We start from the raw sequence: 17,461 nt of genomic DNA, 5'->3' as shown, positions 1-17,461 counted from the left end.
GGAACAGAAACCCTCCAATTGAGTGATTTGATCTTGCATGAAAAAGTGAGTCTTTGAATTGTGTGTGGTGCTGAGTGTAGGATTGTGTTATGGTACAGGTTGTGATGATGAACAACAGTGAGTCCACTTTGCCAAGTTTCGAAAGTCATCAACTGAAGGATACAGAAAAAATATCTGCAGCAGGAGTAGAACGGTCTTCCTTTTTCTTTATTTCATAGGAGCTCCACCATACCCTGAGATTCCACCATCTGACATCTTTCAGCACCTGCAGAGAGGGAACATCATGCCAAGACCCTCAACTTGCCAGCCGTCCCTGTAAGTGTTGTCCTTCTTTCACACATAGGTGGTCATTCTGACCGCGGCGGGCGGCGGTCACCGCCATTTGGCCGCTCCGCAGTCAAAAGACCGCGGAGGCCATTCTGGCTTTCCCGCTGGGCCGGCGGGCGCCCGCCAAAGGAGCACCCGCCGGCCCAGCGGGAAAGGCCCTGCAACATTGAAGCCGGCTCCGAATGGAGCCGGCGGTGTTGCAGGGGTGCGACGGGTGCAGTTGCACCCGTCGCGATTTTCACTGTCTGCAATGCAGACAGTGAAAATCTTGCTGGGGCCCTGTTAGGGGGCCCCTGCACTGCCCATGCCAGTGGCATGGGCAGTGCAGGGGCCCCTAGGGGCCCCACGACACCCGTTCCCGCCATCCTGTTCCTGGCGGTAAAAACCGCCAGAAACAGGGTGGCGGGAAGGGGGTCGGAATCTCCATGGCGGCGCTGCTTGAAGCGCCGCCATGGAGATTCAGCCCAGCCAGGGGTATTCCGGCGGGAAACCGCCGGATCCCCTTTTCTGACCGCGGCTTTACCGCCGCGGTCAGAATGGGCAATGAAGCACCGCCAGCCTGTTGGCGGTGCTTCCGTTGCCCCCGGCCCTGGCGGTCTTGGACCGCCAGGGTTGGAATGAGGCCCATAGTGCTGCAGCTGCTGCTTGTCATTCCCATGCTTCGCCCTTTCCCTTACAGGGCAAATTATGTATATACACATATACTAATCAGAATCTTATTTTACTCTCAAACCAGTGCGTGCGTGATAATTCGTATTAAAATTATTTTCCATTTTTCACCGCATTTTCTCTCTTCAAACAAGTGAATACAGTGTGCATATTAAAATTTATATTTACAGATCATCATTTATAAATTCAATTTGCTTGTATTCAATGTAATCTCCATTCATTTGAAGTTGATTCATCCCTTTTCATGAGTGGTCAAACAGCCAGATTTCTAAATGTACAGTTCTGGGGAAACCATCCTGTACTCAACGCCAACCAAAGAAGGAAGGCCTGCAGAAGTCATTTTGAGCATAGTTGGTGTTTTCAAAGAGATTGGGGATACTAAACTTTACATACTGTGTCTTAAAGTTTGAGTTTAATTTGGACATTTGTTTCAGTATTTTACATAAAACTTAAGCCCCTGATGGTTGACGGTAGTATGGGGGAAAGTACTACCAACAAGCTGGCGGTACTTTCCACCATATTATGACATTGCCAAACCACCATTGTACCACACCGACCGCCACGGCAGTAACGGCCGCCAGGCTGGAGATATCAATCTCCAGCCTGGTGGCCATCACTGTACTGCCTATGGGATTATGACCCCGCCTACCGCCATGGATTCCACGGCTCCCTTACCGCCACGAAAACCATGGCGGTAGGCACTATCAGTGACAGGGAATCCTTTCCCTGTCACTGATAGAGGTCTTCCCCAGCCCTACCCCCTCCCATATCCCCCCCACACCCTTCTCCAAACCCCCTCACAGTCTCACCCCTATTCACTCACACACACACTCCCACATGCATCCATGCATGCATACATCCATTCACACACACATCCACACACACTTTTATACATACATGCATTCACAGAACACAACATACACGCACTCACACCTCCATACATGCACACATATTCAACATGTAACACACACCCACATGCACATTCACACACACACATAACACCCCCCAACCCCCTCCCCTGTTGGAGTACCCACTTACCTGTATTTGGGGGATCCTCCAGCAGGAGACGGGGCGCTGCTGCCACCAGCAGCATCCGCCACCAGAACTCCACCAGGCCGTATTATGGGTCATAATACGGCTGGCGGCAGTCTACTGGCGTGGTGCTGCTGGTGGCAGCAGCGCCACCTTACCACCATCTGCCGGCATGGCCACAGCCAGATTTTAGCCATCCTTCTGGTGGAAATCCGGCTGGTCATAATACAGCGGACGGCTGGTAGCCACGGTTACGGTCTTTTGGCGGCTGTCGCCGAGGCGGTAGGCGTTTTTTACCGCCAATGACATAATGAGGGCCTTAGTGTTTAATGAATCCTGAAGAAGGAAGAAGCAGTCTGGAATGCATTGAGTTTACACTGAACACAAGGAATTTGAAATAATACATGAAAATGATAAAATAAAGATCTAAACAGCCACATTAGAGCGATACCAGATCCTGATTTGTATATGTGCATTTATAATATTGTAAGCCTCTTCTCAGTCTAATCCCCATGTATCACATCTCAAAACTTCTGTTTGGTCCTGTCCCAGGTACAGCATCATGAAGTCCTGCTGGCCCTGGAAAGAGTCATCGCGGCCCTCACTCCCAGAGCTCCGCAAGCGCCTCGAGGTGGGAAAAAGGAATGCCAATGACCGCATGGTTCTACAGGTGCCTGACCTTGTGGTCCCAGAGTTGTATGCACGTGTGGCAGGAATTGATCCCGTGAGCCTGGCAGCAGATTACACCATCCTCTGATATGGCACTGGGAGAAAGACTCAAACAGTTTTTCAGCACTAATGCACTTTACGCTCTGTGCATTCCTTGCTTCTGGCAGGACAGTCGACTTCTCTTTTTTTCACCTGGAACTGTCTTCTAGTTCCCATTCTCTTCTCCACTGCTGGACAAAAGACATCTTCTTATTGGGTGCCACAAAAGAAGGGTGTCTTTTCCAACTGATTGGACAGTTATTTTAAGTAATGGTTTCCCCTTTTAACGTGCTACACAGTTCGCAAGAAAAAAGAGTTGCTTTGCACAGTATTTTTCAACTGAGGGCAGAGGAGTCTTCCAAATTAGTGATTCACCGCAACTAATCGAAATACTTTTAATACTGAATAATGGGTTAATGGGTTTTAGGGTTGGAGGATAACCCACAGGAGGATATATTTAAAGTCACCACATATTAAGTGACAAAAATGAAGGATTCACTTCCAAGAAAGGACCATTCTGCCAGAAGATGAAGAACTCAAAAATTCAGCTGTGAGCTTGGAGGTCACACTAACCAAGCAATGCCCTTGCAGCAGTGGAGGATTCGTCTCAAAGATAAACGAGCTGACTAATAGGAGTTCTGGGCTCCTCTAACACTTGATTTTAGCAAGAGTATCAAGTATTTCTGACAGCAAATAAGACTCCGGACAAAAAATAGAGAAATGAAGGATTTCTATTACAGCGTATTCACTAAACCTCATGAGAGGAAAAAAACATTCCTTTTTAGCATGATGAAACAGGCTGTTAGTAGGTTAGACACATTCCTACAGGGTTAGACAAACATTTCCTGGATAGGTGGATTGGTCTGCCTCACATGAGCCATTGTGTGTTACATTATGTGCCTCACCTGAGGATTTTGTTGATTAGTAAATGTTCTATATTGTTGGTATTTAATTGTGTTATCTGTGTTAAAAATATATTGTTACATTTCTTCTAGAACTATGGTTTTTGTAATGAGGAAAATGTCTGTGGGAAAGCTAGTGGGAGAATTACAAAGAATGTTCTGAAAATTATGCAGGGATGATCGCAACACAGAAATATAGGGAGTAAGGGCCCTTCTACTGTGAGGTGACTGATATTTAGATACTGGTAATGGGGAATGAATAACAGGAACTGACAGCCAGTGTGGCATAGTAGAAATCCATGTGGCTAGTGTGAGAAGAAAGGGCTTGCATAGTGTAGGTAGTGCAACAGTGGCTGGTGACATGACAATCGCTGAGAGAATTTGTGGTGTAGTAAGAATCCTATCGACCCCAATGCAAGATAATCAAATGGGTCCCTATGAGAATTTCACACTGCGATATTCAGAAGTTGATGTCAGATATGTCATGTTTGTCCACACCAAGTGATTAATGTCAGAGAGTCTGATGTGGTAGAATGTTCTTGTGAATATGATGGTCAAAGTGCTCCATCACACACTCTGTATGTTTCAAAGCCATTTGTAAATTACTTTAAATTAAAATATTTATATGTGTTACATGTCTTAGTATTCTACTGTATGGAAGCATCTGTAAAGCACTGCATACCATTGACTAGGCCCTGAACAACTTTTTGAGGGTCAAAGGAGTGGGTTGTCCATTCATTGTGTACTGTCTCTTAAATTTGAGTTTATAAACTGTTGTGTGGGGCAGCGTGTTGGTGTTGTGCCAAGCACGCCCCCTGTCTTGCAGCAGCCTTGCACTCACTTCTTCTGGACTTACATACAGGTTCAGGACGCCCTTCCTTGGGGACCACCACTAGCAGCAGTGAACCAGCTCTGCACTAGTGTAGGAGGCTGGCCTGGTTTGTAGTGGGTACCTAAGGTACTTACACCTTATACAAGGTCCAGTTATCCCTTATTAGTGAAATGTAGTCAGTGTCTAGAAGCCAGGCTCTCATGGGGTAGCTGTGTGCATAGCAGCCAAGGCTAAAATAGGAGACATGCAAAGCTCTTGCAATACCACTGTAGTCACAGAGTACTTACACACAAGAAAGACAATACTCACTGTTACCAAAATAAAGGTCCTTTAGTTTTAGTGACACAAGGCCAGAAATATATTAGAGGCTATACGCCCTTAGGAGGTAAGTATTATACACAAAATATACAGTACTAACCAAAATCAGGTAAACAATCATAAAATAGTGCAAACAGTGAAAATCACCATAAGCTATAATGGGAGTAGAGGCAACACAAACTATATACTAAAATAGTGGAATGCGAAAGTCGGTTTCCCACCTAGGCAAGAGTAGTGTGTAGAGGGGTGCCGGGAGTGTAAGAAAACCCAAAGGTAAGTAAGGTACCCCACCCCAGAGCCCAGGAAAACAGGAGTAAAGTACAGCAAGTTTCCTCAGAACACACTAGAAGTTGTGGTAAAGTATTATGCAAAAACCAAGCAAGCCTGCAAGACATCAACAATGGATTCCTGGACCTGAAGACCTCACCCACGCACACAAAGCCCTCCACAACAAGGGACCTGATTACCTCAACCGTCGCCTCAGCTTCTACACACCGACCCGCCAACTTCGCTCCGCCAACCTCGCACTCGCCGCCGTCCCCCACATCCGCCGCACCACGGCAGGTGGGAAATCCTTCTCCTACCTGGCAGCAAAGACATGGATTTCCCTCCCCACCAACCTCAGGACCACCCAGGACCACCTCGCATTCCGGAGGCAACTCAAGACCTGGCTCTTCGAGCAGCAGTAATCCCCCTCCCCCTAGAGCCTTGAGACCCTCACGGGTGAGTAGCGCGCTTTATAAATGTTGTTGATTTGATTTGATTTGTGGAGAGAGGAGACCAAGAACAAGAACAGATGAAAAGTCCAGGAAGAACAGGAGCCCCTGCTAATCCGAATTAAGGTGCAAAAGTGGATTCTCCAGTTATAAGAAAAAGTCAGAAATGCACCAAAGAAGACAGCTGCGGGTTCCTGCTTGGCGCAAGAGATGTCCCACTTTTAGTCATTGGATGCAGGCTGGTTTTCGTCATTGGATTCCGCCAACAAGCCTTGGCTCTCACAAATGTCGCAGTTAGCAGGAAAAGGCGCTACCAGGGCCCAGGAGGATCCTGGAGGTCTCAACTTAGACTGAAGAGATAGAGGGGGCTCACAGCACTTTGAGAGGCCTCAGAGGACCAGGCAGCACCCACGGGAGCCCCAGGACTCAGGGACAAAGGAGTTGTAAATTGCGGTCATCGCAGCACTACACAAAGGGATCCCACGCCGCCAGAGAACAACTCATGGAGCTGAGCGTCACTGGATACAGTGCTGGGGACCTGGGCTACGCTGTGCACAAAAGATGTCTTGGAGAAGTGCACAGAAGCCCTAGGAGCTGCAAAACATGTGGTACACAGGGGTACTGTCTGGCTCGGGAAGGCAAGCCCTTACCGCCACCAAATTTGGACAGCTGGACCTTTCGACAGTCAGCATCACTTCAGTCTACCACCTGTGTTCCAGGGATCACGCTCGTCGACAGGAGAGGAGTCTCAGAGTACCAGTTGTCACTTCAGAGAGATGCCTGCTGAAGCAGGGAAGTGACTCTGTCACCCCACAGGAGATTCCTTCAGTCCTTCTGGTGCAGGATGAAGACAGGCAGTCCTCAGAGCGTGCACAACCTGGAAACTGTTGCAGTTGCTGGCAGGAGCTGAAGTTACAGAGTTGCAGTAGCCTTATTGGATAATTTGTTGCAGTTGTAGAGTTCCTGGAGCAGTTCTGAGGTTGATCTGGTGGTAGAAGGTGAAGCAGAGGTTGCAGAGGTTTCCTGCTGGAGTCTTGCAAAACCATATCTAAGGAAACGCCCAGGGGAGAGACCCTAAATAACCCTCAGAGAGGGATTGGTCACCTAGTCAGGTACGGACCTATCAGGAGGGGTCTCTGATGTCACCTGCTGGCACTGGCCACTCAGAGGCTTCCAGGGTTCCCTGACCATCCTGAAAACAAGATGGCAGAACCTAGGGACACTCTGGAGGAGCCCTAGGCAACACCCCTGGATTTGTGATGGACAGGGGAGTGGTCACTCCCCCTTTCCTTTGTCCAGTTTCACACCAGAGCAGGGACTGGGGTTCCCTGGACCGGTGTAGAGTGGATTATGCAAGGAAGGCACAGTTTGTGCCATTCAAAACATCTCCAGAGGCTCTGGGAGGATACCCCTCCCATACCTGTAACACCTATTTCCAAAGAGAGAGGGTGGAACACCCCTGTCGAAAAGGAAATGCTTTGTTCTGCCTTCCTGGGATTGAGCTGCTCAATCCCCAGGAGGGCAGAAACCTGTCTGTAAGATGGCAGCAACTGAGGCTTCAGTGGAAACCTCAGAGAGCTGGTTTGGCAGTACGGGGCTCCATGGTGGAGGCCCCAGGGTGCATGGAATTGGACCCCCAATACCAGAATCGGATTAGGGGTACAATTTCACAATCTTAGACACCTCACATGGCATATTTGGGGTTACCATTTTGAAGCTACATATGTTTATTAACCTATATGTAGTGCACACTTATAATGGTGTCCCTGCACTCACAAAGTCTGGGAAATTGGTCCTGGACAATGTGGGGGCACCTCTGCTAGTGCAGGGGTGCCCTCACACATAGTAACTTTGCACCTAGCCTTCAGGAACTGAAGGTTAGACATATAGGTGACTTTTAAATTACCTGGTGAAGTGAAAATGGCTGTGTAATAGTGCTTAACTATTTCACTCAGGTTGCAATGGCAGTCCTGAAGTAGTGTTTGCATGGGCTCCTTATGGGTGGCAAAAGAAATGCTGAAGCTCTTAAGGATCTCCTGGAACCCTAATTCCCTGGGTACCTAGGTACCATACACTAGGGCCTTATGAGGGGGGTCTAGTGTGCCAATCTGGAGTGGAATATGGAGTCACTAGACTATATTGACAAATTTAGAAAACAGAGAGAGCATGAGCACTGGAATTCTGGTTAGAAGACCTCCAGTGACGCAGTCAAGCATACTGACAACACAGTAAAACATAATGATATCGCAATAAAACACACTGACATATAGGCCACAAACTATGAGCACCGGGGTTCTGACTAGCAGGATTCCAGTGAGACAGTAAAAACGCACTGACAAACAGGCAGAAATTGGGGGTAACATGCCAAGAAAGATGGTACTTTCCTACAACCAGCAGTCGGCCATTTTCACAAAGTGCCTAGCCTTGCTTCCCACTGGGCTCTAAGGCACTCTCTCAGGCCACACACATCTCTGTGTGGCGGGGGCTACCAGGCTACCACTCAGGAGCTGATGCTCGCCCGGTCTCCAGCTCTCCCTGCTGACCTCAGCACCCTACCCGCTAACACCACTCCCTTTCTCAGGGAAGACAAGTTCTTTTCTGTGGAGCTCTGACTGCAAGTTTCCTTTTTTCCCCCCACGCACAGACCCCCTGATCCCATCATATGCAAATAACATCCAGACCCAGTGCCAGCCCCTGTGTGCACATAGAAGAGAAACGAAGACGAGGGTCTAAATGCTATCAGGGTCCAGGCTCCCGGCTCCCCGTTGCCAGCAGGCTGGCTCTCTGCCTCGCTCTGCCCCCTGCTCCCAGGCTGCTGAAGACAGTGAAAGAGTGAGGCCTCGAATGAGCGCTGGTGTGGTGCAGCCCCTCAGCAGCAGCTCAGTGCCAACCGGCAGAAAGCAAGGCCTTATGTAAGGGTCCCCTTGCCTGTCATAGGGCAAATGGTGTTTTCATTTTGGGCCGAGTGTGAAGTTCAGCCAAGTTTTCAATTTGTCTTTATTACAGTCATGGGCAGCATACATTTTGATGTCATTGCCGTTTTTTAATTTATTTGGTCAGAGAGGAAAAAAGAATAGAAGAAATAAATAATGACAAATTAAATTAGCATGGAAGCAGTGTAATTGAGTGGCGGATGAGCAGCACTTACTGTCAGAGATGCAAAACTGCTACAGCACTTAGTTGTCCCAAGGGGTCTCCAAACCAGCTACTAATATGCATTGAACGGAATAGTCCATGTGCCATCACTGCCCATAGCTGCCAACCTACCTGCCCCGAGCCCGCGTGCGCTTTTCAGCTACGACACGCAGCATCTGGGACCTGTTTCATTTTTTCATCAATGGTCTAATATACAAAGTAGGCGACCAACGTTAACAGCTACAGACTATCTACTGGTACTTCTCTGCACTCACGAGATGAAAGTTATTCACTGCCTTCAGGGCCAAAATGGTGAAAAGCCAGGTTGGTTGTCTCTACATGATATAAACAAGTGTTTTACACATGGTGCAGCGCCTTGCACAAGTGTGATCATCCACGGGTGACTTCCATAGTTCTTTGCCCACTCCGACTCAAGGTGTTTGATGATCGTAGCTTGCTTTCACTGATACAGAGATATCCGGGCATTGTCTCTTGCGTGAACATAACCCTCAGTTTACCTGCTGCTTGAAAGTTGAAACCCATTTCCTACTAGAACTCTGTGGGATTGGCTGATCTCGCACATACAGGAGGTGCGGTTTCTGAGTCGTCGGGGGAGGTGGGCGTGGCTTAGACCGACAATGGGCGGGGCTCTAGTTGTCAGAGCGAATAGAATCCCGTTTACACTTACACTACGGGTTTTGCTCTTTTTTAATACCCTGAGGTTCTTAGTGCTCACTTTAGTCAGTTGCTGTACATGGTCCTTTGGTTGATGGGAATAACCGAGCATGTGTTTCTACACAGGTGGGGTACCCGAGTAGAGGGTCTTCGGTACCGCGCCTGGAGCTATGCCTAGGATATGGTGGCGTGTCCTGCCAGGCGAGAGGCAGCAGTCAGTATAAACCCTGCTTAGTAACTTTAATGTAATGTCTAGCTGTGTAGTTTTTCTAATTGTAAACGAATTATTCTAGCATCCTGTAGTTCACACCAGTGTTTAGGTGTAGGTGAGCGGTGTGCTGGTGAAACTCCGCCCGCCACCAGCTAGTGGAGTTTTTTATGACAAACTCTGTGCTCCGTTTGGAGCACGGAGTGCCAAAACTCTGCAAGTTCTGTCAGCGGAGAGATGTTCACTGCCCACCCCTACTTAAAACATGTGTCAGGACTGCCTATGCAGCCTGTGTTTGCAGTTTTAAACTGCCACTTTGACCTTGCAAAATTAGCTGTTAGCCAGGCCAAATGCTTGTTTATCTGCAGGAAGTGGAACTAGAAACTTTAGAAACGTGACTTTTTCGTGCCCGATCACCCTTTAGCAGGGGTTGGCATTCGGCCCGCGACATGGGCCCAGACTACCTTGAATTTTTATATCTTTGATTGCTTTTTCAGCAAGTACATGACATACACAAATGACTTGCGGTGAAAAACACACATTCTATACACCTACAGTGGTGCTTAGATCGCTGTAGCTCACGTGTTAGACAAACGGTCCGTAAACTGCTTCAGTTCCAGCAGGTCGTCGCCGGTAGTAGCATCGCTTGGTCTAGGGCAAATTGAAGAAAGAGCAGTAAAACAATAACGTATGCCTGGTCCTGTCGTGACAGGGTATGTGTCGCGAGATATTGTAAAGGTGCTACGTTCGCTGCCGGTCACTATCCCTAAAGGGATTGATGCGGCTTGAAATCGAAGCCCAGATAGTTGACCTTGGTATGATGTCTGTGTACAGATACTGTTGCCATGGCGACATGATGGGGGGCTTTCACAGGTATCAGTGAGGTCTCACCAGAGGCTCGCTCTTGGGTGTTTGAGGAGTCCTCCGTGTTTTTGGATGTGGAAGGCAGTGCCCTCAGCTCTCCCCCATCCGCGGACCTCAGCCCTCCAGCGCAGACTAACAACCTTGTAATAGAGGTCTGAACCCTTGGCGACTAGAATTCTTCCGTCTTCATAGAATTTAACTTTAAAACAGATGTGTCATCCGCCACTTCTCACTCCCTGCCTCAAACTGACCTCATACATGTCCATGAAGTCTCACTCCTTCCCCGTCTCTGGCCTCGTAGACGTATGTGGAGTCTCACTCCCTGCCTATAACTGTCCTCATACACGTGAATGAAGCCTCACTCCTTCCCCGTCAGTAGTAGGAAGGGATACCTTTAATCACCATATTAAAAGTGACAGTTATCCCGCCCCGGATATGACGTCATATCCGGTGGCTGGGACTTCCGTTGTCCCTGAAAGCCCTCCCCGGAAGTGACGTGTGTGCATGGGGTTGTCAATTGGGCTGGGCCCTCATGTTGTCACGTGTTAGCCCTGTGTCTGGGTCCTAGCCCCTGGGTTTTGGCCTATGAGATATGTAAAAAGTATGACTTAGTGATGTGCACGTGGTTTCAGAGCTTGAGAGGGACAGGTCTGGACATGTCAGACATTCATGCCCAAGTGCCAGTTAGGGGGCCTCTGCACAGGGCTGCAAAGTGGGCGGTCTGGTCAAACCTCCACACTGTTGGCTAATCCAAAAAATAAATAAAGTGGGAATGGTCAAATGCTGCTTATGTTAGAGCCAGCCTATCAATGTAGAGAGGTAAATCTAAAACAGAGGTGGGCCTGCATTCTTTCATGGGGTCCCAGATGGTTTAAATTAGAAACTGACCCTGTAATTAAAAGTTTGAAACACCCCAGAGGTTGTTGTGGCATGGCTAATCTAAAACAGAGATGTGCCTGCATTCTTTCAGGGGGTCACAGATGGTTCAAATTAGAAAACTGACCATGTAATTAAAAGTTTGAAACACCCCAGAGTTTGTTGTGACATGGCTAATCTAAAACAGAGATGTGCCTGCATTCTTTCACGGGGTCCCAGAACTGACCCAGTAATTAAAAGTTTGAAACACCCCAGAGGTTGTTGTGACATGGCTAATCTAAAACAGAGATGTGCCTGCATTCTTTCCAGGGGTGACAGAGGTGGGGTTAAATTAGAAACTGACACAGTAATTAAAAGTTTGAAACACAACAGAGGTTGAGGGGCATGGCTGATCTAAAACAGAGATGGGCCTACATTCTTTCCAGGGGTGACAGATGTGGGGTTAAATTAGAAACTGACCCTGTAATTAAAAGTTTGAAACACAACAGAGGTTGTTGTGGCATGGCTAATCTAAAACAGAGATGGGCTTACATTCTTTCCAGGGGTGACAGAGGTGGGGTTAAATTAGAAAACAGACCCTGTAATTAAAAGTTGAAACACAACAAAGGCCAACTATTGCTAACCTATAACAGATGTCTATTTCCAGGTCCCACCAATCATAGAGCCCAGGCATAATTACCCCAGTGAGCATGGTATAAGAGCCCCCCACCTTCACTGACCTCTTTTTTTCTGAACTACATACTGACATTTGTGGCAAGCAGGGCTGTATCAGGACATCATGGCTGGAAACATGAAGGGCAGAGCTCAGACTGGTGATGCTGAACATCTTCTACTTAAGGTCTGTAACAGTGTGGTGTGTGTATGTGTTTTACTAAAGTTTAACAATGACATTAGCACCAACCTGTTTAACTATACATAGAGATGTAAAATGCCTGCTTTTAAAAAATAAATAAAAAATAAAAATGTAAAAGCTATTAGTGTATTTTTGAGATACTGTAATTACTTTGTGGGGTGATTTTGTTTAAATGGTACTAGTAGGGTCTTGTGCTATGTATTTGTCTGTATTTTTATGGGGGCGCAATTATTTTGGGGATTGTATTGGTACTGCTTAACTTGTACCTGCTGGTTCTGGACCTGTGTATGGGCATGTATTTTTGAAAATCTGCACTCATTTTGTGGGATGGTGTTCTTTTAATGTGTACCTGCTGATTCTGGGGCTGTGTATCTGCCGGTATTTTTTAAAGTCTGCACTTGTTTTGTGGGGCGGGGTTGTTTAATTGGTACTTGTGGTCTAATGTGCAATGTATAGGCATGTATTTCAGGGCGAGTGCACTTACGATGTGGGGTGTATTTGGACTGCTTAATATGTACATATTGGTTCTGGGACTATGTAGGGGCCTGTATTTTTGTGGGGTTGCACTTATTTTGATGGCAGTATGGTGGGCTTATTGTGTACGTCATGGTTCAGGGGTTGTGTAGCTAATGGTATTAGTGGTGGGGCTGTATTTAATTTGTACAGGAAATGTTATGGGGCTCTTTATGTATTTTTTTTATGTGTATTTTATGGTATGGGCCAGTATTATATGGCCGCAATAGTATGTTTAAGTGGTGAGCTTTTGGGGGTGGCCTAGTTGTTAATTTTAGAGCTCAGCGCAATGAGTTCCGGGGTGCAGAGCTCTAAAATTAATAACTACGCTCCAAGGGGTCAACCATAGCTCTGGGGTGCCCAGGTTATGAACTTTTGCGGCGTGGCTCTTAAGAGACCGCGAGGCCTCTTGAGAGCAGCGCCAAAATGTTCATAGCAAGGGCCCCCCAGAGCAGGCCTGAGCTCTGGGGCCCTTGTGATTAACTTAGCAAAACTGGTCTCAGAGGCCACTAGGTCTCTGAAAGCTGCTTTGTTAAGTTAATCACTAGGTTCCCAGAGCCATACTGCGCTCTGGGGCCCGAGTAATTAACTCAGCAAAACTGCTCCCAGAGACCTGCAGGTCTCTGCAGGTCTCTGAAAGCAGCTTTGCTAGGTTAATAACTCGTGGTCCCCAGAGCCGGTCTGTGCTCTGGGGACCGGTGTTATTAACCTAGCAAAACTACTTTCAGAGACCTGCTGGTCTCTGAAAGCAGCTGTGCTAGGCTAATAACGCGGGTCCCCAAAGCCGTCCTGGGCTCTGGGGACCCGCGTTATTAACTTAACAAAACTGCTCCCGGAGACCTGCAGGTCTCTGAAAGCCGCTTTGTTAAGTTAATAACGCGGGTCCCCAAAGCCGTCCTGGTCCCCAAAGCCGTCCTGGGCTCTGGGGACCCGCGTTATTAACTTAACAAAACTGCTCCCAGAGACCTGCAGGTCTCTGAAAGCCGCTTTGTTAAGTTAATAACGCGGGTCCCCAAAGCCGTCCTGGGCTCTGGGGACCCGCGTTATTAACTTAACAAAACTGCTCCCAGAGACCGGGCTGTCTCTGAAAGCAGCTCTGGTTAAGTTAATAACGCGTGTCTCCAGAGGATGTAAACGCCCGGAGACAGCGTTATCAAGTTAGGAGATCTCTTCTCGGAGGTCGCGCTGGCGCCGTGAAGAGATCTCCTAACTTGATAACGAGGTCTCCGAGCGTTTACAGCCTCGGAGACCTCTACCGGCAGTTTTTTTTAAAAAAATGGGATTATTAACAACGCGGCTCTCAGAAGCCGCTGGGGAACACCCCAGCGGCTTCTGAGAGCCGCGTTGAAAGTTTAATTAGAGAGAATGCCGTGCGTGTTTCAGCGCGGCATTCTCTCTAATTAAACCATCCGATCGGATCCCCAAGACCTCGTGGGGTTCCCAAGGTCTCGGGGATCCGATCGCTTGCCGCCAGAGTGCGGCATTTGCTTGTTTTAAAAAAAAAAAAAATATAGTAATGGCACGAGGCCCGGGTCTGTGGGGCCCTGACCTCGCGCGCTAGGGCCCTAGGGCCCATACAAATATAAAAAATAAAAAAATAAATAGCGTTTTGGGGGCCTTGGGATTGGGGCCCCCAAGGCCCCATAGGGTAGCATTTAAAAAAAAAAAAAATACAAATATGAGGGCCCTGAGCACAGGGCTCAGAGACCCCCAGGCCGCCATGTGGCAGCCTTTTAAAAAAAAAAAAATATATATATATATATATATATATATATATATATATATATATATAGCAAGTGTGACCAGGGGTTTAGGGGCCTACAAGGTCGTTTTTGTAAAGCATATAAATAAAAAAAAAATATTGAAATAAATTAAAATAATAATGATTAAAAAATAACTATCCCTGCTAAAAGCTTTTCAGACCCCTCAAGTACCCCAGCCCACTCACCTTAGTTCAGGATGGCATTGGATCTGATTTTGTTGCCTTGAAAAAACCCAGGACCTCACACATGTTGCATCCACATCCGGCCATTTTCTTTTTTTTTTAAAACAAAGACTGTGTGGTGTTGGAATTGGCTCAGCTAGGAGTTTAGACTGAGCTCCGCCCCCACACATGGTTCACAGCCTTGTTCAGCTAAGGTGAAAACCAGGCATGGCTCCTAGGATCCAGTTTCCTGGCTATGTCTTATAGAGACAATCTTTGAGCTCGTATTATGCAAGAGCGCCACCATGTGGAATTTGTTTATTAAACCGTGTATAGTTTTTGAGAAAAGTTTTACAGTTGTCAATATGTATTTATACTTACAGAACATAGGGATTCAACAATTTGAATCTTGATATATATATGTATATATATATAAAAAAAATTAATTATTATTATTATTTTTTTTTTTTTCTCAAATTTAAAAAAAATGTCAACACTCGGTGTGCTTTTATGAAGGGTTCTGCCCTAGAAGATGAATTGTGGGGTGCTTAAAGGTAAATCTGTCTCTCTTGTACACAGGACTGTCAAGAGTCTGGGGAACCCCCTGTGCAAATGGAGACCGTGCAGCAAGGTGAGTTACAGGCCCTTGGTCGTTCTGAACGACGTTGTCAGGAATGTTATTTTTATTTTACTGCTAATGGGAACCCATGTGCTTGCATAGGTTATGATGCTGAACTCAGGTGTGCGCTTGCCTCTCTCCAACAAATCCTTCATGTTCAAGATGGGTCAAACACCTTGTCACAGGCTAACGTTACTGCAGGTAAATATTAGGGTTCTTTTTGTAACCCTCTCTGAAAACCTAACAAGCCCTACAATCAGACCTATATTTGGTCATCATAGTGAGTTCGTATAGTCTATGTATTATCTTGTATGTGTAACATTATTTTTTATGTTTTTTATCCCGAGGGGTCCCTGTGGATGAAGCGATCCGGAATTTGGATGCAAAGCTTAAAAGCCAGCCCCGCAAAAGGAAGTCCCATGGTTCTAAGGACGGCCCGCCCATTAAGAAGGGCCCCTCAAGCCGAAAAACCAAAGGTGATTTTTTAGAAAATGTAGAGGCTGATGTATACTGTCCTTAGTGTGTCTAAACGTCTTTCACACCCACCGGTATACCAGCTATAACTAACCCTAATATGTATTTTGCTATCTTTACATCCTAGAATCATCACCCCAGAGCTCCGGAGACGTCGGCCCTCAGCCTAAGCAGCGGCTGTCGTCTTTAAAGGTCTGCACTGGGACTGCTCAAAACCCCACCGCGTCATCGGTACACGTGAACCAACCCGAACATCAAGACCCACCCTGCAACCTCTCTACAGCCACCGATCATGGTCCAGGTACAACTCTTAACGGCCCCACACCAACCGTCATAAAGGGAATGCCTAGTACAGCGAACACTTCTGCAACAGCTATCCCGGGGATGGGGCATGGACAAACGGACAGTATCAATCGTACAACACCAAACGCCCAACTGTTTGTACCGTGTGAGGTCTCTGGAGGGGCCCCAAAACAGTGCAGCAGTCCTAAAATAAATCGGTTGTCCTTAAAGAGTCGTAGGAAGAAGTTCCAGACCCCAGAGCTGCAATCTGGACCTTTAGACCTGTCTTTTAAAAATGTTGTTAAGGTACAACCGGCTCCCCCTAGGGCCCAGAGTTCTAATACCGGGGTGTCTGGCCACACCCCAACCCCTACAGGGTGTACAACTATCCCCTCTGTGTTATATGACCCCTCCTTGGAAAATGATCACCCTGCAGAGGATCCCTACTCCCACTGTATAGAGCTTCTTAAGGCTCTAGCTGGTACTACCCAAAGTTCTGAAGCCCCGGCATCCCCATGTCTGATGTCCCCCGATACACCCCCGGGGGCATACGACCCCACCAGTCCTGCGCCAAGTGCCCGTGCGCAGTGGTCTTCACCATCCTCATCAATATACCCCGACAGCAGTATAGGGTGTAGCGGAACGCAAAATCAGAGTTTTGGAACACCCTCGAGCGATGATCAGGACTCTCAAACTCCTGGGTGTTCACACTGGAACCCTGTTTTTACGTCCCGCCCTGGTCCAGCAACAGTGAGTGGTGGTAATAACTCCAGCCATTGTCCTATAACCGGGGTGGCTCAGGGAGTTGGCAATCATACCTCTAATGTCATAAGTACGGGCCTTGAAACCAACCTTTCAAACCGTGCTAGAGTTCTAGACAGCTACATTAAAGAAATCCATCAGTCGTTCAGACAATTAAAATGCCAGCTCCGTCTAAAAACTTTAAAACTGTGTAAGAACGACGGTAATATAGCGACATCCAGAGCTAGCATAAAGGCTTTAAGACAGCTGATGGCTCGGTGTAGAAACACAATGGCCCAAACTTGCGCTTCAACAGTTATAGCCATGGGTAACATACCATCATGACTAGGCGCGCGTACATACACAGGGAATGTTAGAGGTACCTTTACCAGTACAATGGGCCATAGGTCTAAATATGAAAAGAAGCCACAGCACCTACTTAGTAGAGCTCTAAGAGTTTTACGAGCGCTCAATAGTCAGAGGTCATGTCAACCCCCAAAACCAGCACCCATAAGACCTCAAAATATAGAGTTAGGAGGTGCTGTTGGTCTTTACAGGTCCTCTGGGGGTGGCGGTCCGAGCCGTCTCAGCCTTAAGCAGTCTGGAGGAGCCCCATCCGAAGTAGGTGTAGGGTCAGTGTCACCATTTGTAAACAACACAAATATTGTTCAGATCGGCGGGGGACAGTTACCAAAAACCAGATGGGCCCATAAGAAGCCAAAGTGGCTTGGTAGCTCTAGAAAACGCAAGGCTGTAATAAAAAAGTTAAAGAAAGCCAGACTCTGCGTTACCA

The 17,461-nt window shown here is 47.3% G+C and overlaps 1 protein-coding gene across 4 annotated transcripts in view; it reads left to right on the top strand.

Moving 5' to 3' along the window:
- STYK1 (serine/threonine/tyrosine kinase 1) overlaps positions 1-4,268 on the top strand; it is an 89,164-nt gene extending 84,896 nt beyond the window's left edge. For all 4 annotated transcript variants that reach the window (XM_069242941.1, XM_069242940.1, XM_069242943.1 and 1 more), the window contains exons 9-10: positions 219-315; positions 2,581-4,268. In XM_069242941.1, the coding sequence (XP_069099042.1) occupies positions 219-315; positions 2,581-2,785 (302 nt within the window). In that variant the 3' untranslated portion in view covers positions 2,786-4,268. The remainder of the gene's footprint in view (positions 1-218; positions 316-2,580) is intronic.
- Positions 4,269-17,461: the final 13,193 nt, after the last annotated feature.

The sequence above is a fragment of the Pleurodeles waltl genome, chromosome 7 (assembly GCF_031143425.1).
Source record: "Pleurodeles waltl isolate 20211129_DDA chromosome 7, aPleWal1.hap1.20221129, whole genome shotgun sequence".
Lineage (NCBI taxonomy): Eukaryota > Metazoa > Chordata > Amphibia > Caudata > Salamandridae > Pleurodeles > Pleurodeles waltl.
This window is presented reverse-complemented; position numbering and strand designations above follow the sequence as displayed.